This window comes from Gorilla gorilla, chromosome 20, assembly GCF_029281585.2.
Source record: "Gorilla gorilla gorilla isolate KB3781 chromosome 20, NHGRI_mGorGor1-v2.1_pri, whole genome shotgun sequence".
NCBI lineage: Eukaryota > Metazoa > Chordata > Mammalia > Primates > Hominidae > Gorilla > Gorilla gorilla.
In genome coordinates, this window is record NC_073244.2 from 50,412,425 (window position 1) to 50,439,666 (window position 27,242).

General features: G+C 49.0%; 1 protein-coding gene across 5 annotated transcripts in view; it reads left to right on the forward strand.

The window, feature by feature from the left end:
* Nucleotides 1-238: 238 nt before the first annotated feature.
* The window catches only part of ACTN4 (actinin alpha 4), an 83,106-nt gene continuing 56,102 nt past the window's right edge, over nt 239-27,242 (forward strand). For 3 of the 5 annotated variants that reach the window (XM_019015486.4, XM_019015484.4, XM_019015485.4), the window contains exon 1: nt 286-568. In XM_019015486.4, coding sequence (XP_018871031.1) covers nt 407-568 — 162 coding nt within the window. In that variant the 5' untranslated portion in view covers nt 286-406. Of the gene's footprint in view, nt 569-27,242 lie in introns of all 5 variants that reach the window. The other 2 variants (XM_019015482.4, XM_019015483.4) reach the window with 1 other exon arrangement.

Genomic DNA, 27,242 nt, shown 5'->3' on the forward strand with positions numbered 1-27,242 from the left:
ATCCGGTGCAGCGCATTCCAAGTCTGAGCTGGTTCAGGTCGGATGGCGGGGCCTGCCCTTATGAATCATTCATAATCTGGCCCCGCCCATACGCGAACGACGGGCGCGTTCACGCGGGAGAGGGGGCGCGGCTCGCCCCCGGGCTGAGTCGGGCGGCAAAGAAGCGGGACTCTGCGCAGGCGCCAAGCTCCCGAGCGCGGCCTTGGTGCCTTTTCTGGTTTGGCAGGCGCGCGCGCGCGGGAGGGCGGCAACCTCGGCGCTGTGCGCAGGCGCGGCGGGCAGTGCGCAGGCGCGGGCGGAGGGCGGGCTGAAGCAGCTGAAGCGGCGGTAGCGGCGGCGGCTCGGGCAGAGGGGCGGGAGCTGAGGCGGGAGCGGACAGGCTGGTGGGCGAGCGAGAGGCGGCGGAATGGTGGACTACCACGCGGCGAACCAGTCGTACCAGTACGGCCCCAGCAGCGCGGGCAATGGCGCTGGCGGCGGGGGCAGCATGGGCGACTACATGGCCCAGGAGGACGACTGGGACCGGGACCTGCTGCTGGACCCGGCCTGGGAGAAGCAGCAGCGCAAGGTGCGCGGCCCGCGGGCCGGACGGGCTGGAGGGGCTTTTCTGAGGGGGCCCGGGGAGGGGTGGGAGGTCCTGAAAGGTAACTGGAGCGTCTGTGATGGGAACGGGGGGGTCCCGAGAAGGAATTGGCGGGTCCGGGAAGGGAATTGGAGTCCTGAGGAGGAATCGCCGAGCTAGAGGAAGGAATTGGGAATCTGAAAAGAGAATTGGCGGCTGGGTGGGGAATATGGGAGTCAAATAAAAGGAATCGGGAAGGCTGATGAAGGATTTGGAGGGTCTGGGCGTGCCATTAGGGGAAACCGAGGAGATGACTGGGCAGGCTGAAATGGAACTGGGATCCGAGGCGGGCTTGAAGGGTCGGAGCATGGGTTGGGGGTGCTGGGAGGAGAATCAGGGGAGGCTGGGAAGGGAATTTCTGGGTCTGGGAAGTGTGAGGAGGAGCTTGAGTGTGGAGGGTATGGTTATTTGGAGAGCAGAAAGATCTGAAGGAGATTGGAATTGGGGGAGCCTCAGGTTGGGGGAGTTCTAAAGGGGATGAAGAATCAAGTGTGAGGATGGAGTGGAGATTGTGGGGTCTGGAGACGGGTGGGAAGACTAGGGAGGCTGGGAAGATGAAAACAGGGGCTAAGGGTAGAATTGAGCATGAAAAGACATGGGCTTAGGGTGTGAGGAGGGTAGAGGTGCCAGGACTGGGGGTCTGAGGAGGGTGGGGTGCGGAAGGAAGAAGTTAAGGGGCCCGTGAATCAGACGTTTTTGAAGGGGGCGAGATTTATTTGTGGTGCCCTGTTCCAAAGGGGAGAAGATTAAGAGATAGGAGGAATAATAAGAGGAATTGATGAGGGATGGAGAAGCCGAAGTAGAGGGGATACGGAGAGTGGGGATAATTTGGGGAGGGGTTTCTAAAGAATTGATGGGAAGCTGAAAAGCTAAAGCGTTGGAGAGAATGAGGAAGTGTAGAGGGAGAAGGTGAGATCGGTGGGAGGGAGGGTGAGCTGGAATGGTGGATAATGGGAGGGAGGTTCGTTTAGGAAAATGAAAGTCTCATTAGAAAGGGAATGCGTAATGGATAGACTGAGAAAGGAATTTGAGGAGGGGGTGCTGGCTCCTGGAGGTGCAGTCCCGGGACTGGAGAGCGTGTGTGTGTCGTGCAGGCAGAATGAGTTTGGGGAGGAAGCGTTGATAGTGTCCAGGAAGAATTGTGTCTTTTTTGGAGAGACCGGAGGTAGGTGAAGGGATCCTGAAGCAGAGACTGTGTTCAGGTGGCACTGTTTTTTTGGGGGGCGGGGGGGGCAACTTGGTAGGGCCCCACAGCAGTGAAAAGGTGATCAGAAGTGGAGTGGGATCCCCGAGCGAGGCGTCAGTGTCTGTGGAGGGGGGGGGATAAATCCAGTGTGGTTGAGGGGGGAGCTCTGAGTGTGTGCAGGAAGAGCTAAAGAAAGGAGCGTGGTGAGTGGGTGTGTGTGTGGGGAAGGGGTTGTTCAGAAGTTTTGTGCGTGAAATGGGTGGGAGGTACTTGAAGTTGGAAGCATTTCGTGGGATCTGGAGATCTGGATTTTCTTTCCAGATTTGTTACTGATTCGCTCTGTGGCCTTGGACAAGACCCTTGAACTCTCCGGGCAGTTTTGTTATCTGCAAAATGAGAAGGGATCCGAGGGGTCCCTGCGGTGATTCTGTTAATAAAGAGGGATGTGTGTAGAGTTGGGACTTTGGACAGGGCTCTGAAGGTTTGGGAGAGTGGGTTTGGTGGAGATTTTTCAGGAACAGACTACAGGGCTTTGAGTGGTGACCTGGCAGAGTGGGGAGTGACTGGAAGCCTCTCGAGGGCGTGAGTTGGTGGCCAGGAGCTTGGCACAGGCAGCCTAGCCCAGGCTGGAGGGGAAAGGGTGGGAAGGGTGGAAGGAGCAGCTGTTCCAAGGCAGCCTGAGGTGGGGCCGGGCATAACCTTGGGTCCATTACCGGCGTTGCTTGAATTTCCTCATCCGTAGTAACTGAGGGGCATGGCAGTGGCTTGGTGGGAGGGGTGTCCTTATCCGTGGCCCCACCTACTGCAGGATGGACAGGTTGCGATAGTTGGCATAAATTCACTTTTTGAGGGGAAGGTGAGATCTGTTCTGGAGTCTCAACAATAATTTATTGCCTGAGGCAGTGCCAGGTTGGAAAAGGTTGCCAAGAGACCTGGAAAGTTGGGAGGGAGCAGGGGCCACAGTGGTGGTTTTGAGAATGTCTAGGCTTTGTCTTCTGCAGCTGAAGGTGCTGGAGAAAATAAACCCCTCCCCCTTTTTTCTCAGGTGATAGGGGTGGGGGACCTTCCTTTTCTCTCCCTTCCTGTCTTCCGCCACTCCCCAAGTGACTCCTTTTGCGAGCCGGGTTTCACTCCCTCCCGAGAGTTAGGGTGTGGGCTTTGTTCGTGGTTATAGTGTCCCTTGCCTACAGGGTGAGGCTGGGGCACCATTCAGGCCCTGGGTGGAAACCAGGACTCCCCAGAACCTCCAGGCCTTGCTGCCACGTGTCATTCTCTTACCTCCCAGCTCCCTTCCTCTGGGGCTGGGCAGGGTTGAGGGAAAAGGGTGGCTCACAGAGTCCGCTAATACCATCTGCTTTCGTGTCTCAGCCAGAGCCAGATTCTAGTACCTCCTGCTTTACACCTCCTCCAGCAAATATTTACCCTTAGCTGCTCTGTGGGGGAAACTGCTGCTTCACCTCTGTGCCCTTTCCCGTTATGGGGTAGGGATTCTTTATGAAATGGGGGAAGGAGTAATGGAAAGGAATACACCAATCTGTGTGGCTCTCTACCTTCCTACTAAGAAACATCCCCGCGCTCCCAGGCTGGCTGGGTTGTTTGTTTGTTTGTTTGTTTGTTTTTGGAGACGGAGTTTTGCTCTTGTTGCCCAGGCATGATCTTGGCTCACCGCAACCTCCGTCTCCCGGGTTCAAGCCATTCTCCTGCCTCAGCCTCCCGAGTAGCTGGAAATACAGGCATGTGCCACCACGCCTGGCTTTTTGTATTTTTAGTAGAGGCGGGGTTTCTCCATGTTGGTCAGGCTGGTATCAAACTCCCGACCCCAGGTGATCCGCCCGCCTCGGTCTCCCAAAGTGCTGGGATTACAGGAGTGAGCCACTGCACCCAGACTGGCTGGGTTTTTTCTACATTGCAGTGTTGCTTTAGTGAATGGCAGATTGCCCTCCTTGCCTCTCCAAGGCTGAGCCACTGGGCACGGGAAGAATGACAGTCCTGGGGGTTCTGTACATGCATACTCCAAAAAAATATGCATCCAGAACAGCTGTAGGCCCTCAAAGTGGGTAGAATTGAAGTCTTCTAGGAATTAAGCAAGAGTTGGCCCAAATCAGAGGGGACGTGTGTCTCACTTCTGCTTGGAAGCCCTTTGCTCTGACTTCTAGGGACCCCTGTAACCCGTAAGTAGGTTATGCAACAGTTTTTACATGAGAGGGCCATGAGTGTTCTCCTGGCGGGATGGAGAAGCATTGTTCTGCTCTTTGAGCAAATTCTTGAGCAGTTACAGTTCTGGGCCACCGTTCCCTCTCCCAATTTCTAAAAGTGGCCTGGGTAACCTCATCACCCTCTGTTGTCCTGGAAGGGTGAGATCTCTTGAAGGTTATGCCAGATCTCATTACAGCAAGAAGAAATGCTTCACTTGCTAAGTTTTCGTGTTCATTGAAACATCACTATTTCAGGGGCCTCAGTGTTTCAACCCTGACCGTTGGCTTTTTTTTTGGAGACGGAGTTTTGCTCTTGTTGCCCATGTGGCTGTATTAGGTATGAGTTAATTGTTTGAAAGTTTTTGTTTGTTTTTTGTATTTGTTTTTTTGTTTTGTTTTGTTTTGTTTTGAGACAGAGCCTCACTCTGTCACCAGGCTGGAGTGCAGTGGTGTGATCTTGGCTCACCGCAACCTCTTCCTTCCAGGTTCAAGCAATTCTCCTGCCTCAGCCTCCTGAGTAGCTGGGACTACAGGCGTGTGCTACCGTGCCTGGCTAATTTTTGTGTTTTTAGTAGAGACAGAGTTTCACCATGTTGGCCAGGCTGGTCTCAAACTCCTGACCCCAAGTGATCCGCCTTCCTCGGCCTCCCAAAGTGCTGGGATTACAGGCGTGAGCCACTGTGCCCTGCCTTGTTTTTCTTAAAGTAGATCTTTTTTTCTTTTTAAAGGCTGATAATGGAGGCCCCAAAGTAGCCATCTGTTACTTTGTTCCATTACTCTAATTGCTTGCCTCTTAGGATCTGGCTAGGACTAACAGTTTTCAAAATTGAGTAACACACTTAACAAAAAAAAAAAGGAACCAAACTCAAACTCAACTGTTATCTAGAAAAAAGACTGTGTAAATATGTGTGAGAGGCAAGTATACTGTTTGCCCTCTTGTAAGAGGGATAGGGGAGGCCACTCAGCTGCTAGCACTCTGTTCTCTCCCCTCATCCTCTCCAGAATGTATTTTAGAACTTGACTCTTCTAATGACTGAAGAAAAGGTGGGGTATGGGAAGATGGCCTGGGACTGCAGGGTCACTCACACTCACCTGGCTAAGAGTTGAGATCTGGCTGGTGCCCTGGAGTGGCACCTGCCACTCACCTAATCCTAGGCAATCGAGGGTGTGGGCCCAGGATTGCCCTCTGCCTTTTGAAACACCCTCCCTGGTTCCGGCTTCTAAGACCAGCAGGGAGGCTACTTTGGCGGCAGGGAGCTGACTCACCCTCCAGTTGGAACCGGTGCTAAAAGCCTCCATTTAACGGCAGCCGACTGCTTGGCCCCAAGTGGGCTGCCTTGTAGGGGGGAAAGTTCAGCGGAAAGTGTTGGAGGAAGCAGGGTGGTGTGTGAATATCCAAGTAGTGCTGGTGCTATTAAGCTCTGACACAGTCAGGGAGGTCAGTTAAAATGTGGTCTTATGGCCGGGCGCAGTGGCTCGCGCCTGTAATCCCAGCACTTTGGGAGGCTGAGGTGGGCAGATCACCTGAGGTCAGGAGTTCGAGAACAGCCTGGCCAACATGGTAAAACCCCGTCTCTACCAATAATACAAAAATTAACTGGGCATGGTGGCAGGTGCCTGTAATCCCAGCTACTTGGGAGGCTGAGGCAGGAGAATCGCTTGAACCTGAGAGGCGGAGGTTGCAGTGAGCCAAAATCGCGCTACTGCCCTCCAGCCTGAGTGACAGAACAAGACTCCATCTAAAAAAAAAAAAAAAAAAAAAATCAGATGACAGAGGGGAGCGGGGACAAGTTTTAAGTCTAAGCCTCCTGGGTGGGGAGTTCTGCTGTTTCAACATATGCTCCAGTCATGGCAGACTTTGGCCAGACAGCGCCCTTTTTCAGAGTGAACTGAGTATGTAGCACAAGTTATCTGCCAGTGCTAGTTAGCAAACAGAATGGAGCCAAAAAAGAATTGATTTGGGAAGGCCCAAGGAATTTGAAACTGTTGAGATGAACACTTTCCGCTTTTGCTACACTGATTTATGTTGTGCTGGGAATTGTACAAGCCTTTGACCAGATCTTAGGGTTGTTCTTTAAAAAAAAAAAAATGATTCCCTTGCTGCTGCTTTTACTTTTTTGAAGGGCAGAAGGGAAGGGCAAATATAATTAGTGAACAGCTGTTTGCTCTAGTATCATTTGCTCGTTCGGGTTTTCTGAATAGCTGAAATATCAACATGTTTATCTCTTCCCTTGCCTTAGTATATCCTAGAGCAGTGTTTTCCCCGGCTTTATCTTTATTCCTTCATTTAATGAACTCCGTGTTTTCATCACTCACATTTTCTTCCCTTCCCTCAGTTTCCTTCCTTTGCCTTCATTTATGTATTTAGTTTACAGAATAACAAAAGCACTCGTGTTACCTTTAAACAAGGTAAAACTTAAACAGTTTTTTCCTCCGTTTCTTTTTTTATGGAAATAAGAGGCAAGTGATAGCAAGTGGGTAATTCAATGGTAGTGGTAACTGAAGCACTGACCTGTTACAAGAGAGACGGAAGCTTCTACTTGAGCAGATACAAATACTGTCATCCGTGGAGATTTGAAAGAAGTCTTTCTATCACTGGGTAGTTTGAGAGCTCATTAGTCTTCTTTAGAATGGGTTTAAACTTGGAAACATCAAAGCAAGTTACAAGGAAACTTAGTTTTACAGTGTTGGCAGCCTAGGCGCCAGAATTTGTTATAAAGTGTCTGAACTTTTCTTCAAGAAGGTCTATGAGTTACATTTTACTCAGTATCCCAGGTATCAAGGAGTGTACCTTTCAATGAATCAAAGAGAAACAGAATCATTTTAAATTCCAGCCTCTGTTTAAAGAAGGATCTTATGAAGGGGAGAAATTAACCACCTGACCCAGAGAAGGATCCCGCCTCCTCCAGAAAGTGAAATCGCCAGGTGTGGTGGCTCACGCCTGTAATCCCAGCACTTTGGGAGGTCGAGGTAGGTGGATCACATGAGGTCAGGAGTTCAAGACCAGCCTGGCGAACATGGTGAAACCCCATCTCTACTAAAATGCAAAAAATTAGCCGGGCACGGTGGTGCACCCCTGTAATCCCAGCTACTGGGGAGGCTGAGGCAAGATAATCACTCAAACCTGGAAGGTGGAGGTTGCAGTCAGCTGAGATCACGCCACTGCACTCCAGCCTGGACGACAGTAAGGCTCCGTCTCAAAAAAAAAAAAAAAAAGAAAAAGAAAAAAGGAGTGAAATCTTTGCATATATTTAACTGGCAAGAGCATCCTTACATCAGTGCATGGGAAGTTTTATCCAAGTAGCAGTTTCCCTGGGATTATAAAAATCCCCGAGACATTTGTCTTGGTGTTGTGCCTTTTTTTGGTTGTGTTTTTTCACGTCCCTCCCCTCCCCTCCCCTTTCTCCATAAACAAGAGAGGCATTAACTTGGAATGTCCGTGGAAAGTCTTAGAAGCTGATTGGTGTAATTTGCCTGCCTTCCCTTTAGTTTGAACAGCGTTTACTCTGGAAGAGGTCAGTGGCCTTTTTCTTGGATGTGATTTATGCAAGTGTTATCTGAAGGCGAGTGGAGTGAGTTTACGTGGGATTTGCTGTTTGCCACCTGTTGTTGTGCTGGCTCCTTCCTTCCTGGGATGAGTTCCATTCTCTCCCCCTCCCCCAGGAGTGAGGCTCCCCAGCCAGAGCAGTCCCCCTGTGCTTATCCCCTTCCTTCGTAAACTGCAGCCATTTGTGATTTTCCATAACCACTTTTATAGACACATAATAATTTCCTTTGAATCAGTTTGCATTTTAAATTAAGTTTTGAAAGGAAAACTGACAAGAGTATGGCAACTGGAAAACCCAGCTCCCCTGGCCATAAATATAATAGAAGGAAACTGCAAAAATAAACACATTGAAAACAAAACAGTGTTGTTTCCTGGTGGTTACCACTCAGGCTGAAGGCCCCCCAGGCTTGAGGCCTGCTCCCTTTGTTAGAAAGGGATTGGCAAGTGTTGGTGAGGTGTTAAAGACCCGCCAGCACCAAGCAGAGACTTTCTCTTTGAAGTCATCAGGTTTACAAGAGAATCAAAGGAAATAACTTTCTCAATGTGATTCAGGGTTTAATGTAAGGTGTAGATAATCCTTAAAATTTTCCATGTGTGTATGTCACACTTGGGAAAAAAACTTGATCTCATCTGGTCGAGGTGGGCAGGGCAGCACCTTGTCCAGGAGCACACAGCCCCTCTTGGCTCTGTGTGTCATCCGGCCATACTAGACTCGAACATATGGCTCATGACTGGATGATGCTTGATTCATCTTCAGTTTCAAGTGTTAGTGCTTTTGAGGTTTTGTAAGAAACCAGGACACATTGAAAATACAGTCATTTCTCAGTATCTGTGGGGGATTGGTTCCAGGAACCCCCTTATATACCAAAATCCACAGATGCTCAAGTTCCTTATGTAAGATAAAACGATGTGTAATTTGCATTTTAACTATGCACATCCTCCTGAATACTTTAAATCGTCTCCAGATTACTTATAACCTAATGCTAAATGCTACGTAAATGGTTGTTACACTGTACTGTTTAGGAAATAATGACAAAAATATGTACATGTTCAGTGCAGATGCAACCATTCATTTTTTTTCTTCCAGTATTTTCGATCCATTGTTGGTTGAATTCACAGATAGAGAACCCGTGGATACAGAGGGCTAACTGTAAGAAACGTGGGTTTATCATTTGTTCCTCACACAACTTTTTTCTTTCTTCCTTTTTCTTTCCTTCGTTCCCTTTTTTTGAGACAGGGTGTCACTCTTTTTACCAAGGCTGGAGTGCAGTGGAACAATCTTGGCTCACTGCAGCTTTGACCTCGGGCTCAAGTCATCCCCCCACCTCAGCTTCCCAAGTAGCTGGGACTAGAGGTGCACACCACCACGCCTGACTGATTTTTGTGTTTTTGTAGAGATGGGGTTTTGCTGTATTGCCCAGTCTGGTCTCGGCCTCCCAAAGTCTTGGGATTACAGGTGTGAGTCACCGCGCCCAGCCAACTTTTTCTCTTAAGGCTCCAGTTTTCTTCTTAGAGTTGGGCCCCTCCCGCGAAGAAAGCACACTGCCACCCCTTCAGCGGATTTGAACCCTACATTCTGAAAGGAAAGCAGTGCCCTCTTGCTGAGTTAACAAGGCTTATTTAAATGTTTTTCTTCCAAATATCAGAGCAGAACAGATTCTTTGTCTTCCAGTGGAACTATCCACATGGGGCAGAAGTAGTTGGAAGCGGCAGTTACTACCCTGCAGAACACAATGAAGTCATCTTGGGAAATATCGTGGATGGTGTTGCAATGATTGAATGGGATGCTAGAACACCAGCAATACAATAGCATTTGTGTCTTCAGCTTCGGGCAGGAATAAAGAAGACTTTGTGGTTTGTTTTATGTTTTTTAAAGTTTCCCCCCCAAAGGTGTGGGGCTGAGTGATGTCTGTCAGTAGCTTTCTAGTGGGTTTTTCTTTTCATCTTTTCCCCTCCCTGATGTCTTTTGAGAGTGGGTGGAAGCCACAGTCTAGGTGGATCAGAGGAAGCACAGAAGGCAGGCAGTATACCCCACTTTGTGTTCTCCATGTCTGAAGGGAACACATTTGGTTTTTGTTCTGTTTTGATTTTTTAGAGACAGGGTTTCACTGTCACCCAGGCTGGAGTGCAGTGGCCTAATCATAACTCACTGCAGCCTTGAACTCTTGGGCTCAAGGGATCTTTCAGCCTCAGCCTCCCTAGTAGCTGGGATTATGTGTGCACCACCATGGCCAGCTAATTTTAATTTTTTTTTTTTTTTTTTTTTTTTGAGATGGAGTCTCACTCTGTCACCCAGGCTGGAGTGCAGTAGCACGATCTCAGCTCACTGCAACCTCTGCTTCCCCGGTTCAAGTGATTCTCCTGCCTCAGCTTCCCAAGTAGCTGGGATTACAGGCGCGTGCCACGACGCCCAGCTAATTTTTGTATTTTTAGTAGAGACAGGGTTTCACCATGTTGGCCAGGCTGGTCTTGAGCTCCTGACCTTAAGCGATCCACCCACCTTGGCCCAACAAAGTGCTGGGGTTACAGGCATGAGCCACTGCACCTGAACTAATTTTTAAATTTTCTGTAGAGACTGGGTCTCACTATGTTGCCCAGGCTTTTAATCTGCAAAAAGCCCAAGATAAAGAGTTTTAATATCTTACCTCCTGAGTAGTAACGACTGATTCCAGTTCTAATAATGGCTTAATTACAGCTATCCAGATTGAGGGGACTGCAGGAAGTGAAATAGATGCATTTCTTTTTTCTTTCTTTCTTTTCCTTTTTTAAATACACACTTCGTTTCGGTGGTGAAGGCCAGTTTGAGGTTAGGAGAGGCATCTTGGAAGGAAGCTCCCAGGTGGTTCGGCATCTGGACATGCTGGGAAGTTGCCTGAGGGGGACGTCACAATAAGAGGACTGTGGGTCTACAGCCTGCCTTAGCAAAATGACAGGCCTTCTTTTACCAAGGCCAAGGGCAGTGGTGGAAGCTGACTTCAGTTGGTGTCATCAAGGCCTCAGTATGTGTAACGGTTAACAAATTACTATTCTATGATCAATCTCCATCTGGGTGTGAGTAAAAGGTATTTAGTTGCTATCACCATGGAAACCGAGTTGCTTACTTACTGTTTTGGGGAGTGCCCTCATACCAGAGGCAGTGCTAATGGTGGAGTGTTAGGCCCCGGGCAGAAAAAAAGATCCTGCCACTTGGTATCACAGGAAAATACCTACAGGCACAGCAGCCTTGCCAGGTAGGGGATGAAGGCCCTCTGTCCTCGGGGCAGGAGTTGGGCCAGTTGATTGTGTTGATGAGGAGTGTGCATTTGTGCATGAGAGAGGGAGAAGAAAAAGGAGAGCACTCCATGAAAGCCGCTGCTGGCTTTGTAGCCTAGAGAGTGCTTTTTTTCTCTAGGAGTTTGGAGTTGGAATCTCAGCTATGTGACTTCTTAGTAATAGGACAAAATATGCCTGTATCTTTTGCCTACTTCCACAAACACTGATAAATTAAAAAGAACTCTAAAGTTTCCCACAAATCCCAAGCACAAGTAACTTTTTTTTTAAATCCACATCCTCCCTAATCCAAATCTAACAGCAAATCCTTTTCTCCCTGTCACTCCCTGCTTTTCTTTAAGAAAATGAGTACCTTGCCTTAAACTATATATTGGATGAAAATATTAAACACTTTTCACAAAGTGCTTCTTTGGCTGTTACTGGTATGCCTTGCATTTGGAAGGGTCAGAGATTTGAAGACTTCTGTGATCTTCCAGTTCTGGCCTATGAAATACAGTCAGTTTCAAAATTCAAAATGTCTGGAAGAGCCAACTTGCCAGGCCGGTTCAAGGGCAGTCAGATGAATCGACCCTTCTTACAGGCTGTCTACGAACCAGTCATGATTCAGATATTCAAGTCCTGGAAGGTATCCAGACGGTAAACATCACCAGGATTGTGAGGCAGTTACTTTTTTTTTTGGATCGTTTGAGCTACACTGCCAAGACTGTGGTAGGACTTGTCTGTGTAAAACAGAAAGGGCTGTCTCTAGATGTGTTTTTCAAGGATGTCGGCTATAATCACCCGACACTGTGTCTCATGGTGGGGTGAGATGAAATACCTAGACCAGTTAGGGGAGGGCCTTCTTGGCCATTTTTTGAACTAATTTTCCCTTTCCCTTTGTAACTTTTTTTTCTTCTTTTCTTTTCTTTTTTTTTTTTTTTTTTTTTTTGAGACGGAGTCTTACTCTGTCACCCAGGCTAGAGTGTAGTGGTGCAATCTCGGCTCATTGCAACCTCCGCATCCTGGGTTCAAGTGATTCTCCTGCCTTAGGCTCCCGAGTAGCTGGGACTACAGGCATGCACTCCACACCCAGCTAGTTTTGGTATTTTTTAGGAGAGACGGAGTTTCACCATGTTGGCCAGGCTGGTCTCGAACCCTTGACCTCGTAATGCCCACCTAGGCCTCCCAAAGTGCTGGGATTACAGGTATGAGCCACCGCGCCCAGCCCCTTTGTAACTTTCATTAACACTGATGAGACACAAGCCATAGGATAGAATTGAATCCATTGAGAGCTGTGAGCCAGTTGAGGGATGATTGGTTAATAGATTGTGGCTTGAAGCTGTGGAAGGTAAGGGGTGACACTTGACTCCTACTAGCCTTGTAGAAACACCTCAGAGATTCACAGGAAACAAACTTTGACCATAAAAATATAAGACTCACAGCGCACCGAGTTCTCTTAGCAGCTACCTTAGAGTTGAGAAAGTTTTGGGCCTCTTTAATAAACAAGCACAAAGCAGTTCTTGCCAAATACGGCCTGCTCTGGGGCCACAGGGTTAGCTTAGGAGACAACTTTCTTGCCTAAAAATAAATGCATGTTCCTATCAGACATTCCAAGCATAGTTTAAACATGAGACTTCTGAGCAGCAGCTCAGGCTCTGTGGGTTCAATTATGTCAGAGTATGGGCAGTGAGGGTCTTTGGGGAGTGTGCCCCCTTATTTGGGATTGGTTGTGGCCACCAAGGAAATCAGATGATCAAATGCAAAACTTCCTCCATCTTATTTCTATATGATCTTTTTTTTTTTTTTTCTGAGTTGGAGTCTCGCTCTGTTGCCCAGGCTGGAGTGCGGTGGTATGATCTCAGCTCACTGCAGCCTCTGTCTCCCAGGTTCAAGCTATTTTTCTCCTGCCTCAGCCTTCCAAATAGCTGGGACTACAGGCGTGGCCATCATGTCCGGCTAATTTTTGTATTTTTAGTAGAGACAGGGTTTTGCCATGTTGGCCAGGCTGGTCTCGAACTCCTGACCTCAGGTGATCCACCCGCTTTGGCCTCCCAGAGTGCTGGGATTACAGGCATGGGCCACCGCCTCCAGCCTTATTTCTATACGTTCTTGATCTATCACAGGCTGGTGGGGGAGACAGCATGCATATAAATAATGAACAAGGTAACTTCAGATAGGATTGTGTGCAATAAATTAAATAACAGCTAGCATTTTACCTTGTGCTAGACACTATTCTAAGTGCTTCCCATGGACTGACTGGTTTTTTTTTTTTCTTTCCTTTGAGACTGAGTTTCGCTCTTGTTGCCCAGGCTGGAGTGCAATGGCATGTTCTCAGCTCACTGCAACCTCCGTCTCCTGGGTTCAAGCAATTCTCCTGCCTCAGCCTCCCGAGTAGCTGGGATTACAGGCACGTGCCACCATGCCTGGCTAATTTTTGTATTTTTAGTAGAGATGGGGTTTCTCCTTGTTGGTCAGGCTGGCCTCGAACTCCCAACCTCAGGTGATCCACCCACCTCAGCCACCCCAAGTGCTGGGATTACAGGCGCGAGCCACCATGCCCGACCCATGGACTCACTTGTATAATCTTGTGAAGCAGGTGTTGTTACCCTTACATGCAGAAATGGATCCATGAGCCTTTAAGCCACTTGCCCCTGTGACAGTGCCAGGATTTGAATGTAGAAGTTGAGGCTTTCAAGTTTATGCTGTTATTTCTACACTACACTGAAGTCTAGTGATTGGGAATGGCTTTGCGAGTGGGTGGTGAGGAGAGGAGTGTGCAGTGCAGGTACTTTAGATGGAGAGGAAGGTCTCAAAGAGGTGGCATTTCAGCTGTTCCTTAACGGATGAGAAAGAGAGAACCAAGAGAGCACCAGAGGAATGTGCTTCCAACAGAGAAAACCAAGCAAGGGGGCCCCCGAGGAGCAGAAAGGCCCGAGTGGTCAGAGCGGAGCCCGTGGAAGAGATGGGCACAGCCAGATTGCTTAGAGCTGTGTTGTTAGAAGTGCTGATGAGTCTACATTCAACTTGCGCCTGCAAACTCAGTCCCTCTTAGATGCCAGTAGGTCAGGAACCTCATGCTTCCAGGACTCTGGAGCTCCTACCCTTTCCTCCCAGGCCTCCTGGACAGGCCAAACCAGAACTGACTTCTAAAGTGGAAACCCCAAGACGGCAGAACATGAATCAGCCAAACAAAAGCTGCAGTTATCTCTGTGATGATTTCGGCAGTCGGCACCTGTATTTGATTAAAGCGTTGGTAACTTTGAATCTGGAGTTTTATGGCACTGTGTACTACTCATAATGGCTTTGTAGTGTGGCTCTCTTAGGGAGCTTAACTTTTACAACATGAACAAGTTCCAGCCTCCTTTGGTCCCATCAAGAGGCCATTTCTACCTGGTGGGATGCCACTTGCTTTACAAAGCATCTTTTGTAAAATGTTGAGTCTCCTTCTTTGAAGTTGGAAGCCAGGAAGCCTGATTTTTTTTCCAATAAGTATTGTAGAAGATGGCAGCCTGATTTATTTTTATTTATTTTTTTTTTTTTGAGACAGAGTCTCACTCTGTTGCCCAGGCTGGAGTGCAGTGGCACAATCTCGGCTCACCGCAAGCTCCACCTCCCAGGTTCATGCCATTCTCCTGCCTCAGCCTCCCGAGTAGCTGGGACTACAGGCGCCTGCCACCATGCCCGGCTAATTTTTTGTATTTTTTGTAGAGACGGGGTTTCACCGTGTTAACCAGGATGGTCTTTATCTCCTGACCTCGTGATCCGCCCGCCTCGGCCTCCCAAAGTGCTGGGATTACAGGCGTGAGCCACCGCGCCCGGCCTGGCAGCCTGATTTTTAAACTGGCTTTTCTCCTAGGTCCTTTCCTTCTCTATAAATCCCTCTTTCACTTAGTATTTCCTCCTTGTTTCCTTTGGTCAGTTGGAGTGAGGGTGGTTCTAGTTCAGAGAAAGAGACAGGCATACAGGCTGATTCAGTCTGAGGTGCTTAGCTTTCTGTACCTCACTGGAAGCCAGTCCAGGAACATGATAGGTTTCAGTAGGTTTCATTGGACCCACAACTCCCCATTTGAAGGCAGAGCTTGTCAAACGAGTTATGTGGCTTTTACTCAAGGAGGGAGGAACAGCAACAGGGAGCTCCGGGCTATTGATAGACACTCCTGCCTCTGAACACACAGCACCCGGCAAGAAGTTACCTTCATGGGTTGTCTAGAGTGAACATGGGCTGGGATTCTCTCAGCCTTAGCACTGATGATTTGACAACAAAAATCGCCCCGTGGGTAGAGTATAACGGAGCAAATGAGTATGGTGGCCTGTGATGGTGCAGCCAGCCCAGCTGCTTCAGCTGGAAAGAAGATGGCGAGGTTTCCATTCTCCTGGCAGCATACCCATGTGAACTTGTTAAATCTTTTAAGTAGCTGTATAGGAGGGGAGATAAGTGTGTGTGTGTTTATTCTTATCCCCTTAAATACAAAAACAAAACTTCCACTTTATAAAATCAATTCAGAGTGGGAAGAGGTGCATGGCACATGGAAAATGTGTCAGATTAGGTTGAGTCCTACCCCACGTTTGGGACACAGCTGTAAGTTTCCATGGTGGGTGGCTTATTATGCATTTATGCTGAGCTGAACCTGCTCCAAGCTGCTGCAGATAGGAAAGTCTGTCTTGGAGGGGGAGCTGCCTCTTTCTATCACACTATAAAGACATAAAAGGTCCTTTGAAAGACTCCAGCAGTCACCACTTGGGTAACAGAATTAGGGGCTGCTGAGCAAAGTGGGTCTGTTTTTTGTTTTTTGTTTTTTTTTTTAAAGACAGAGTTTCCCTCTTGTTGTTCAGGAGTGGAGTGCAATGTCACAATCTTGGCTCACTGCAACTTCCGCCTCCTGGGTTCAAATGATTCTTCTGCTTCAGCCTCCCAAGTAGCTGGGATTACAGGCGCCCGCCACCACACCTAGCTAGTTTTTTGTATTTTTAGTAGAGACGGGGTTTCATCATGTTGGCCGGGCTGGTTGCGAACTGCTGACCTCAGGTGATCCACCCGCCTTAGCCTCCCAAAGTGCTGGGATTACAGGTGTGAGCCACTGCGCCCGGCCACGTTTTATAGCCAACCGGCTTCTCGTGTAACGTGAGTTGGGGCTTCTTGGGCCCCAGAGTCCAGCACTCAGGTAGAAATATGACCGCCATGGCCAGACAGCAGCCCTCGCTGGGCCCCTCTGTAGAGCAGAGCTCTGTGCCGAGCCTTTAGGGGTATGAGAGAAACCGGAGACCTGGTCCGTGCTCTCAAAGAGCTCGCGGTGTAGCTGGGGAGAGAGCAAGGCCACATGAGACCTCAGAAGGACACTAAACGGCACACCGACAAGCCCACAGCACTCTAGCTGTGTCCCGGGAGAGGAAAGGGGTGAATCAGGGCAGGTGGGGTCAGTCATGGAAACTTTCATAAAGGAGGTGAGTGTGCAGGAGGGGCGGGCCTTTGCCCCCGCTGCGGGCAGGTTGCCGAGGGCAAGTATTAGGGGGTCCCGCGTGCAATCAAACATTTCTTAGCTGCCTCTTTGGAGTAGCCCTACCAGTTCCTGTCCCCATGAGCATCGTCTTCGGGGAGCTGCTGGTTTGAAGGATGAGGTACCATGCTCATCTTGGCCATGTCTTAGAACCTGTGATAGCCAGACCTGGGGTTCTGGGTCCGTATCCATTCATGCGTCCTGTCACTGTCACAGATATCGTGAGTGGGCCAGACTCTTCTCCCCAGGTGGGAGGGGGTGCCTTCTGAGGCATATGTTTTCAGCCTGCTGATGGCCTCTTCAGAATTAGCACAGGTTTCCACAAAAAGAATGGAGAGACTCCCTTCTCATGTCCAAGGGTCTCCCCAAGCCCTGTGTCTCACCCCTCAGGGCGTGTGGTGCTGCACACTGCCACCCAGATGACCACGCGCAGCCGGAACGGCCACCCTGTATTGAGAAGTGGGATCGGCTCCCAGTCTGCTGGTGAGGCTGGGTTGCCACAGCTCCTCTGTTGCCCTGCAGCGCGGGTGGCCTAGGAGTGTGCTGCCTTCAGTTTATTCCTGCCTGCCAAGCTACGCTTCCAGGTGCTATTCTTTTCTTTAAATAACTGCCTTAGTGCTGCTTGTGGAACTTAGCGTTCCCATCCCAGGAAATACTCCAGTGTTGTTTTTTTTTTTTTAAACTCATTCAGATGCTCATGGCCAAATGTGTGACTTAAATACCGCAGTGCCCTTGATATTGCCTTCCCCACACCGACAAACCGAGTTGCATTCTGGTCCCACTGTGGGATAAGGTTAGGGTAGCGGCGCTTGCCTCTTTGTGTGGTTTCAGATGTGTTTCTCCCCACTTCAGATAACGCATGACAGCTGTAATATAGCTCAGCTCGTGCAAGTAAGGTAGGGGCAGAAATCATCCAGGAGAACTCCAGCCTCCATCCTAAAGGATTAGACTGCCTAGCATCAGTAGGTTTACCATAGAAGGATTCAGTGGAGATAGCGAGGGTGGTGAGTGTTGCTGGATTGAGCCCGTCCCTGCAGCCTGGGCACGGGAGCACTGCAGTGCCATGAAGGAGAGGGCTGGGGGATATTAGCACAGCCGGTTCCTATTTCCTTTTCCACCTGGTTAAGACTTCCGGGGAGGCCCTGCCCAGCAGTCCTTATGAGATGCTGCCTTCCTCTTTTTTGAAAGGCATAGATGATGAGGAGGTGGACATGTTTTGAGAAGAGAACCTAGAGCTCATTACTTGTATTTGAGGCATGTATTGCTTCACTCCCACTTTGGGAGAGTTTTTTCTGGGGAAGTTAAAGGCTATTCAGGATCAGAGAGTTTCCTGCATGGTCCCAGGGGCTGGGAGGAGCCACCTGCTCAGCTGGTGGTTAGCTGATAGCACCCAGCCTACCCACCAAGATAGGAGGCAGCTCAGATGTCACTGGGATTCGCAGTACCACAGGCTGTCCCTGGGCCCAAGCAGTTAGCTAGCTGCACCCTGGGAGGGGGTGTTGAGAGCACTGAAGCTCCTGTGGGAGAGTGCCTTTGACATCCCCCACTCCCCACTGCCCAGAACTAGGAGGTAGTGAAAGGTGTCAGTGGGAAGAAGGCTGGGCCAGAGCATGGAGGGAGGCCAACCTGGGCTCCACACCCACCTCCTCCACCACCGGCTGGCTGTGCGACCCTGGGCAGGTGGCGGGGGTTAAGCCTCAGTGTCCTTCTTTGAAAAGGGGCATCATCGTATCCTCAGTTTGATTCTGAGGATTAGACGTGATAGTGCACAGGAAGCACTCTGGTGCCTGGTACATTGTAAGTGCTCAATAAATGCAGCTTCCCAAAATGATTTCAATGGCACATGGTCCTGCATCCAGGTGGGATCTGCTACTTGAGTCTCCCCCTCAAAGGGGCCTGCTGAAATACGCAGCTCAGTGGGAAACCAAAACATACACCCCTTTCCTCCAGTGCTCCCCAGGAAGCGCCAAGTCCTGAGCCCAGCCAGCAACTTCGAAGAAGTGCCCTCCAACAAGTGGCAGTGGGCACTTGAGCAAGTGACTTAACGCAGCCCTCTCCCCAGCCCCTGCATCCATCTGGGCCTCATTATCTGGGAGGTGGCTTCTTGTTTCAGAGTTACAGGCCCTGAACAATTTTGTGTTGGGATGTGCCATAGGCAGTGCCAGGAAGGTTCTTTCATGAGTAATTTAACTTGTTACTAAGTTTCTTATCAGCCGGGGGGCTCTTTCCCCGGGTTCCCTTCTTTCCCTGAGTCCCCTTCCCCCCGAAGCAAAGTCCAACTCAAGTTAGAAACATCCCACAGCCTGGAGTTAGGCCGCCCTCTCTTCAGTTGGTGTGTGATGTAGAAGCAGGAAGGGCTTCCCACTGATAACCCTAAAAATAACTGCCCAGAAATGCTGTCAGATGGGGCCAAGAGGTGCACAGGAGCCTGTGCCCAGCTGCCGACCTGGAACGTGGGACTTTCTAGAGGGCTTGGAGGAGCCCTGCCCCTTCCAGGCCTCTTCCCAACAGTGCTTCTCACGCCTGCTGCTCCGTTCCCTTTTCCTCCTTCCTCCCGCGCCCCCCCCTTTCCTGGGGTCACTTCCTGATGCCATTCTTCAACTTCGCCCCTGTCCCCCCCAAAAGCAATCAAATCCACAACCTAATAAGGCAAAAGAATGAGGAGAATGTCCGCCTCCCAGCCTCTCCCCTAACAGGGTGCAGGCCTGAAGCAAATTTGGAAAATGTTACAACGGAGTGACAACCGATGGGGGCTGGGGGTGGGGCGGTACAGCCTTGTTCAGGAGCTGCCCATTATTGGCCTGAGGCAGGACCCTAAGGGAAGGCCACCCGGTTTGCGCTTTCCCGATCAGGCTGTTGACACCCTTCTAGCACAAAAAAATGTATGGAAAGTAACTGCCTGAGTCAGCTGCATCTCCAGTTGTGGGATCCACGTGCCAGGAGAACACGAAGTACACTACACACAGGTCCGCAGTGGGAGCCCGCTCGGAGACACCTCCCCGCCATCACGGCTGGGACTGTGCATATCCAAACACTTCTTGCCTCTGAGATGAGCAGTTTTCTTCCCCTTGACTGTGCCAGGGTTCAATTAGCCTGGGCATTAATTAAAACTTGTCAACACTTAGAGTGGGGCCCCCAGAAATCTGTCACCCCTCCTAGATCATTATCCCAGGCTAATCAACCCTCTCTAAGGCGGTTTCCATTCTTGACTTAGTGGGAGGGAGGAACAAGCCCCTCAGTACTGGGGAGCTCTGGGGGAGGTAGGGACTGACTGGGCCCAACCCACTTTGTTTTGGAAGGTCAAGCTTAGTAATTAACCTGAATGCTTGGGGGAGGGGGTGAAGGAGAAAGAACTGAGTCTAGGGATGTGCCAGGTCTTTCAAATTGCTAATTATCAGCGAGCATGAGGTCATCCGTAAATATATCTAATTCTTTAGCTCATTAAAAGTGCAGGGAAGTCTTGTTTTCCTAAAAGGGGAAAAAAACAACAACACAAAAAGTCTTTGTTTTGACCTGACACGATGGCTCAGAACAGGGGGAGGACTCAAGGCACAGGACTAGTTTCCTGCCTTAAAGAGCCTTTACAGGAAATTCACTGCAAACAGTATTGGTGACCCTGCCAAGGAGGCAAACCTAGGGTGATGTCATTGTTCGAAGCTGTCACCGCCAAGCCTCTGGCCTTGGGGCGAGGAGAGTTGGTGGGATTAAAAAATGAATGTGTGTATGTGTGTGTGTGTTTAGCAGTCTCTAAAGAGGCGAGTCAAGGGAAAATCCTAGCGGGAGAAAAATCACAAGGGGTGGGGGGTGTCTCAGAAATATTCTTAGCTGGGTTCAACTTTCCTCGTTTTTCTAAGTTTAAAAAATCCTCTCTTACTATTTTTGCTCATCAAAATGCTGCTGCTTTTTCAGAGACAACCTTTTTTGAGCCATTCCCTATTTAGTGTTTTGGGTAATTGGCTGTTACAGTATGGAATTTGTGGCCCAAAGGCAGCGTGGTAAGTTAGACACTAGGTGCACAGTGCCCCATCGTTATGAAGTGTGGAAACTGAGACACTGGACTAGTCTGATGTATCTGTTTCTTCCACCGAAAAAAAAAAAAAAACCATTTTGGAGAACTACCCAATGCCAGTGACTTGGCATCTCTAAGTCGCTAATCTTCCCATGTGCCTCCAGGAACCGTCTGGAGCGTCCCTGAAAAAAGGACAAGGTTTGTATCTTGTCATTTTTCCTCTGGCTGGAAGTCTAAGAGGCATAAACACAGTCTTAAAATGAAAGCAACAAAAATAAACTCAAAGCAGCCCTGCGTGAAGGCATTAATGCAAAATATGCAAGCTGGCTTCCTATTTATACGGCGGAAGGCAGTCAGAAGAGCCAGGCCTGGTTAAGGAAGGAGTTATGTCTCTGGAGGTGCCTGTTCCTTAGAATTACAAATAAACCCTGGGTGATTACTCAGATGAGGTTGTAATGTGGTGTCTCATTTCATGCTTTGCACAGTCCAGTTTCTTGGTGGAACCAACGGCCTCTGAAATGCTAATGCAGGATCAGGATACAGTTAGAGTGCCCCCCTTCCTGTGCCCCTCCTAACATCCTAACAGCTTTAGAAGGAAGTTTGAAGATTAAACAGGAGAGCCATGTAAGTTTCCTGTGATCCTGGATCCTGTGATTTGTTAATATTCTTTCTCTTCAATCCACCTGACATTTACCCAGATACCATATTAGGCTTGGAGATACAACAAGAAAGAAAACCAACCCAACCCTGTCCTTAAAGAAAAGATGGACGATGAAGGGCCAGACGCAGTGGCTCACTCCTGTAATCCCAGCACTTTGGGAGGCCAAGGCGCACAGATCACGAGGTTGGGAGTTTGAGACCATCCTGGCCAACATGGTGAAACCCCGTCTCTACTAAAATACAAAACATTAGCTGGGCGTGGTGGTGTGCGCCTGTAGTCCCAGCTACTTAGGAGGCTGAGGCAGGGGAATTGCTTGAACCTGAGAGGCGGAGGTTGCAGTGAGCCGAGATCGTGCCACTGCACTCCAGCCTGGCAACAGAGTGAGACTCCATCGCAAAAAAAGAAAAAAGAAAAAAAGAAAAGATGGACAATGAATTGCATGATGGAAGTGAACAGTGTTAGGGCAATATGCAGATGTAAATGTGGTCTTGTTTTACTGCTCACTGACTTACTGAAGTAAACCCATTGACTTTGCCTTCATGGGTTTGAAAAGGGTTTTTCCAATGTGCTCTGTGTGTCTCGGAGCTCAGGTGTTCAGAGCTGCTTCCCTTATAAATCGACCTCCAGGTGAGTTGTGTGTTTGGTTCTTGGCGTATGGTTTCGTAGGCTCCCCAGGGCTGAGGAGTCACCTTGGGATCCAGCTTTTTCTTTTTCTTTTTTCTTTTTTTGAGACAGTCTCTCCCTGTCGCCCAGGCTGAAATGCAGTGGTATGCACTTGGCTCACTGCAACCTCTGTCTCCTGGGTTCAAGCGATTCTCCTACCTCAGCCTCCCGAGTAGCTGGGATTACAGACGCCTGCCACCATGCCCAGCTAATTTTTGTATTTTTAGTAGAGACGGGGTTTCACCATGTTGGCCAGATTGGTCTCGAATTCCTGACCTCAGGTGATCCACTGCCTTGGCCTCCCAAAGTGCTGGGATTACAGGCGTGAGTCACCGCGCCCAGCCAAAATCCAGCTTTTTCTTAGTTCCTGGCTTGGGGCATGTTGCTGGAAAGGAATGACAGATGGAGGCAAGAAGGAGGCAAGAAGGATGCATCTCCTGGCCAAGGAAACTAGAGTTTGGAGGTGTCCCCTGTCAATGGCATCTGAAGAATTTCTACATTGGAAAGGCATAGGTGACCCAGTCTGGTTTGGAGTAGATGGGACTGGGTAGGGGACTAGTCTTGAAGCTGCAAGCATGCTGTTTTTACTTAGAGCACAGGTAGCTGGGGAGGAGATCACTGTGGTGTGGGTGGCAGAAGCCATCCCTAGCCATCACCTAGGAAGATGGTGGCCCTTGGGTTGCCCGAGCTGCTGCTTGTTTTAGTAGCTGCATTTGGTGCCACATTTTTGTGGTAACTGCCAGGAAGCAGAGCCCAGCGTGGCCTCAGGAAGTTGGTGAGGTTTGCACCACTTTTTAACAGGCTGGTAACAGTGCCGGAGCTGACACCCTCATGGTTGCAGCCCTGGGATTTTGTTATTTGGGGACACTTTGGAATGTGTCACTCAGAATGCTGGCTCACTAGCTCCACAAGCAAAAGACTCCTTGGGTAGCTGGAAGCAAGCGTTGGGGGAAGGAGGAAGAGGCAATTGCAGTCCAGCCAAGAATCTCAAGGCTCAGTCTTCAATGTATGGAAACTTCAGTCCTTTTCTGATCTTTAGTGGAAATAGCTGTTCACTCTTAGTGCCAATTGGAAAGTGTTGGCAGCTGAAGGGGGTCGTTCCTCAGGGGTCCCCAGAGCCAGTGTATCTGGTATTTCTAACATTTTCCTAGCCACCCCTTTCTCCTCCATTTGCCCCTCCCAGCCCCACCATTCAGATAGGGTGGCTGGAAAGAACATCTCCTAGGTCCTCTAGGAAACTTGGTGTTTCCACTCAAGGGAGTTGGGGATCACATAACACCCTCCACTTCCACCTGAGATTTCAGGCCATCTGTGGGAGTGCAAGAGCATGGTGGGGTGGAGGTCAAAGGAAGGTGGAAGCCAAGCCAGGGCAGCTCCACCTGCAGCCCCCTTTCAGGAACAGCAAGGACAGGCCGGCCTTATCTTGTTGCTCAGAGCAAGTGATCCTGTCATTTGGACCCTTGTGAGGAGAATGGATGTGAGTGTGCACCTGGTTCTCTTCTCCTGGGGCTGAGGGACTGTGGTCTTGGTTTATCACATGGTAGGTGAGGTGACAAAATGGAGGGAAGTAGCCTGGGTGGGGACTGGGGTGGCCACTGCAGAGCTCCAGCTGATGGTGGCCAGGTGGGAATGGGGACCTGGGACTTCATGAAGCTGGAAATGGAGAGTTTTATGGGGCATTTCATTCAACTTAAAAACCTGGCCGGGTACAGTGGCTCACGCCTGTAATCCCAGCACTTTGGGAGGCTGAGGAGGGTGGATCACGAGGTCAGGAGATTGAGACCATCCTGGCCAACATGGTGAAACCCCATCTCTACTAAAAATACAAAAATTAGCTGAGCGTGGTGGCTTGTGCCTGTAATCCCAGCTACTCGGGAGGCTGAGGCAGGAGAATCCCTTGAACCAGGGTGTCGGAGGTTGCAGTGAGCTGAGATGTCGCCATTGCACTCCAGCCTGGTGACAGAGCGATACTCCAACTTAAAACAACAACAACAACAAAACAAACCTGCAGGCCATACAAAATAGGGTCTATTGGGTGTGAAGAGCTACCCATTTGTGACCCCAACCTTGCATGGTCTTGACCCTGTCTCTGCCTCTCCTCTAGTCTCCCCTTTCCTCTTGTCTGAATTGCTGCTGCTTAATCCTCTCACTAGGAGCGAGAAAATTGTACTTTGCCCCTTAGTGACAGCTCTGATAAAAGGTGGTTGAAGTGGATGGTAGTAGAAAGGGTTTGCTTTAGCTGTGGTTTTCCAGCCTCCGGACTCCTCCCCCTTTCCCATCACCATAGGTAATTAAGAGTTGACTCCTCAAAATTCCTCCCACCGTATTGCATATTTTTAGGCTTCAGGTTTTTGTGAACCAAAATAGTGGAAAGTTTTTTTGTTTGTTTGTTTTGGGTAGCCCAAAGCAACACTTTTCTACAGAGGCAGCCATTCTGCACGCACAATAACCTGGTGAACAATGCCAGCTTTCTATTAATAAATGAACTGCCAGTTCAGAATTTGTACCCATGTGGCAGATGGGCAGAAATAGTTTCTTTAGGATTGATCCCTTAAATTTGACTTTGGGAAGATACTGGCAGTCCAGGTTTTGTGACAGAGATCCATCCTGAGATCTTTGTAAATGGAAAAGCCTGAATACAGCGTTTCTTATTGCTAGGAGAGTTGATGGATTTCAGGAAAATGGGATATAGTAGATATGCAATGAATTTGTTGACTTGGAAACAAATTTGGACACTTATCCCTGAAAACTTCAGGCCATTTTTTCCTAAACTCTAATTGAGTCCCTGTGATTGGAGTACTAGCCCCACAGTCCTTATCAAACTTCGCATTTGGAGCAGGCAGTCTGTCTGGGAAAAGCCAGGAAGCTCGCCATGAAGGCATCGCCCTCTGCTTTTAACTTTTTTAGGCTCTGTTACCTCTGCACTGGCTTGAGTATTTCCTGGCTCAATTGTTTCTCAGGCTGGCCTTGAGTCCTTAGATGTTATTTGTGTGCCTAGAAATAGCTGGAAGAAAAATGGTTGTAATGCTTTGCATTGCTCACTGCTCTCCATGGATGGAAATTCTGTGAGGGAAAGAGGGCTTTCCACCCAGAAAAAGAGCTGGGCAGCGTAGACTTCATTGTCCTGCTGGCCTGTCATGTTATTCTGCTATACTACAGCGATTAGGATGAGAGAGTTTCTCGCTCTCCCTGGGTGTGCCACCTAAGGTACATTAGGGTAGGGACGAACATGGTGGGAGTTCTCGTAGTGGGCTTTCCTGCCAGACGTATGGCCCACACAGCAGTATTTCTTACATGTGGTTCTTTTTTTTTTTTTTTTTGAGACGGAGTCTTGCTCTGTCGCCTAGGCTGGAATGCAGTGGCGTGATATCGGCTTACTGCAACCTCCACCTCCCAGGTTCAAGCAATTCTCCTGCCTCAGCCTCCCGAGTAGCTGGGACCACAGATGCATGCCACCACAACTGGCTAATTTTTGTATTTTTAGTAGAGACGTGGTTTCTCCATGTTGGCCAGGCTGGTCTTGAACTCCTGACCTCAAGTGATCCACTCGCCTTGGCTTCCCAAAGTGTTGGGATTACAGGTGTGAGCTACCACGCCCTGCCAAGGTTCTATTATTTGATCTATGTTCTTTGTTTGTTTGTTTGTTTGTTTGTTTTGAGATGGAGTTTCGCTCTTGTTGCCCAGGCTGGAGTGTAATGGCACGATCTCGGCTCACCGCAACCTCTGTCTCCCGGGTTCAAGCAATTCTCCTGCCTCAGCCTCCTGAGTAGCTAGGATAACAGGCATGTGCCACCACACCCGGCTAATTTTGTATTTTTAGTAGAGACGGGGTTTCTCCATGTTGGTCAGGCTGGTCTCAAACTCCTGACCTCAAGTGATCCACCTGCCTCGGCCTCCCAAGGTGTTGGGATTACGGGCGTGAGCCACCATGCCCGGCCCCTGTAACCATTTTTAAGTGATTGATCATCTCAGCATGATTGATGGAGATGATGGGGTTGGCCATCCATTCTTTTTTTTTTTTTTGGAGACAGTCTCACTCTGTCTCCAAGGCTGGAGTGCAGTGGCACAATCTTGGCTCACTACAACCTCTGCCTCCTTGGTTCAAGCGATTCCCCTGCCTCAGCTTCCCAATTAGCTGAGATTACATGCATGCGCCACCATGCCTGGCCAGTTTTTGTGTTTTTAATAGAGACAGGGTTTTATCATGTTGGCGAGGCTGGTCTCAAGCCCCTGACCTCAGGTGATCCCCCCACCTCAGCCTCCCAAAGTGCTAGGATTACAGGCATGAGCCACCACGCCCGGCCTATTCATCATTTATTGAGCATTTATTTATACCCACTATGTGCCATAAACAAGGTGCTGAGTAATGAGATGTGAACAGAATAGTCCTTCTTCTTGTCCTCATGGAGCATACAGCCTAGTCGGGGACAACAGGCATTAAAAAATGCCAACAATGAAAACCCAAGACATACATAGAGTGTTCCAAATTGTGGTTTTATATTATATATATATATATTTATATATTTATTTATTTATATATATTTATTTTTATATATATGTATAAAATTTTTTTTTTTTTTTTTGAGATGGAGTCTCTATCACCCAGGCTGGAGTGCAGTAGCGTGATCTCGGCTCACTGCAACCTCTGCCTCCCAGGTTCAAGCAATTCTCTGCCTCAGCCTCCTGAGTAGCTGGGATTACAGGTGCCTGCCACCATGTCCGGCTAATTTTTGTATTTTTAGTAGAGACAGGATTTCACCATCTTGGCCAGGCTGGTCTTGAACTCCTGACCTTGTGATCTACCCGCCTCGGCCTCCCAAAGTGCTGGGATTACAGGCGTGAGCCACTGCGCCCGGTGTGATTATTTTTATGAAGGAAAAGACCAGAGTCCTTTAAGAGGGGACAGTGGGGGACTTGCAATAGATGTGTGGGAGCTGTCAGGGGAGACTTTCCGAGATGATAACAGTGAAGTGAGGCCTGGAGGGAGAGTTAGAGCCAACCTCAGAGAAGGGAACACTGTTCTAGGCAGGAGGACCCAGGGTTGTGGGAAGAGAGAAATAAAATGAGACCAAGACAGTGGGGAGAGCAGTGTGAGTTGAAGTCAGAGGGGTGACAGCAGCCAGAATGTGCCGGTAGCGAGGATCTTGGATTTTATTCTAGCTGCAATGAGAGCTTTGATTCTACAAATATTTATTGCGTGCTAGTCACTGTTTTGGGTACTGGGTATACAACAGTGAAAAAAGAACTTCCCAGCCGAGTGGAATGCCGTGGAGCATATCTGTTTCGATGCTGGGACAGATCCCTAACACAGCTCATTAAAGCAGATAGCACCATTCCATCTCTTTCTTCAGCTTCACTTTACGTCAGTCCCAGCATTTTTATCCCTACCCTTACAGATGAGAGAACTAAAGTTCAGAGAGGTGACGTGACTTGCCCCAGGCCCCTCAGTCAGTAAAAGACAGAACTGAGAATCCAACCAGACTCTTCCCTTTTTAGGTTATTTCTCTAACATTAGGGCTGAGTATCGATTCTCTTTACCTCTGACTTTGTGTCCCTGGTATTAAGACTGAGGGCTCACAGCGCCTCTTGGAATTCAGGCATATGGTGACCTCAGA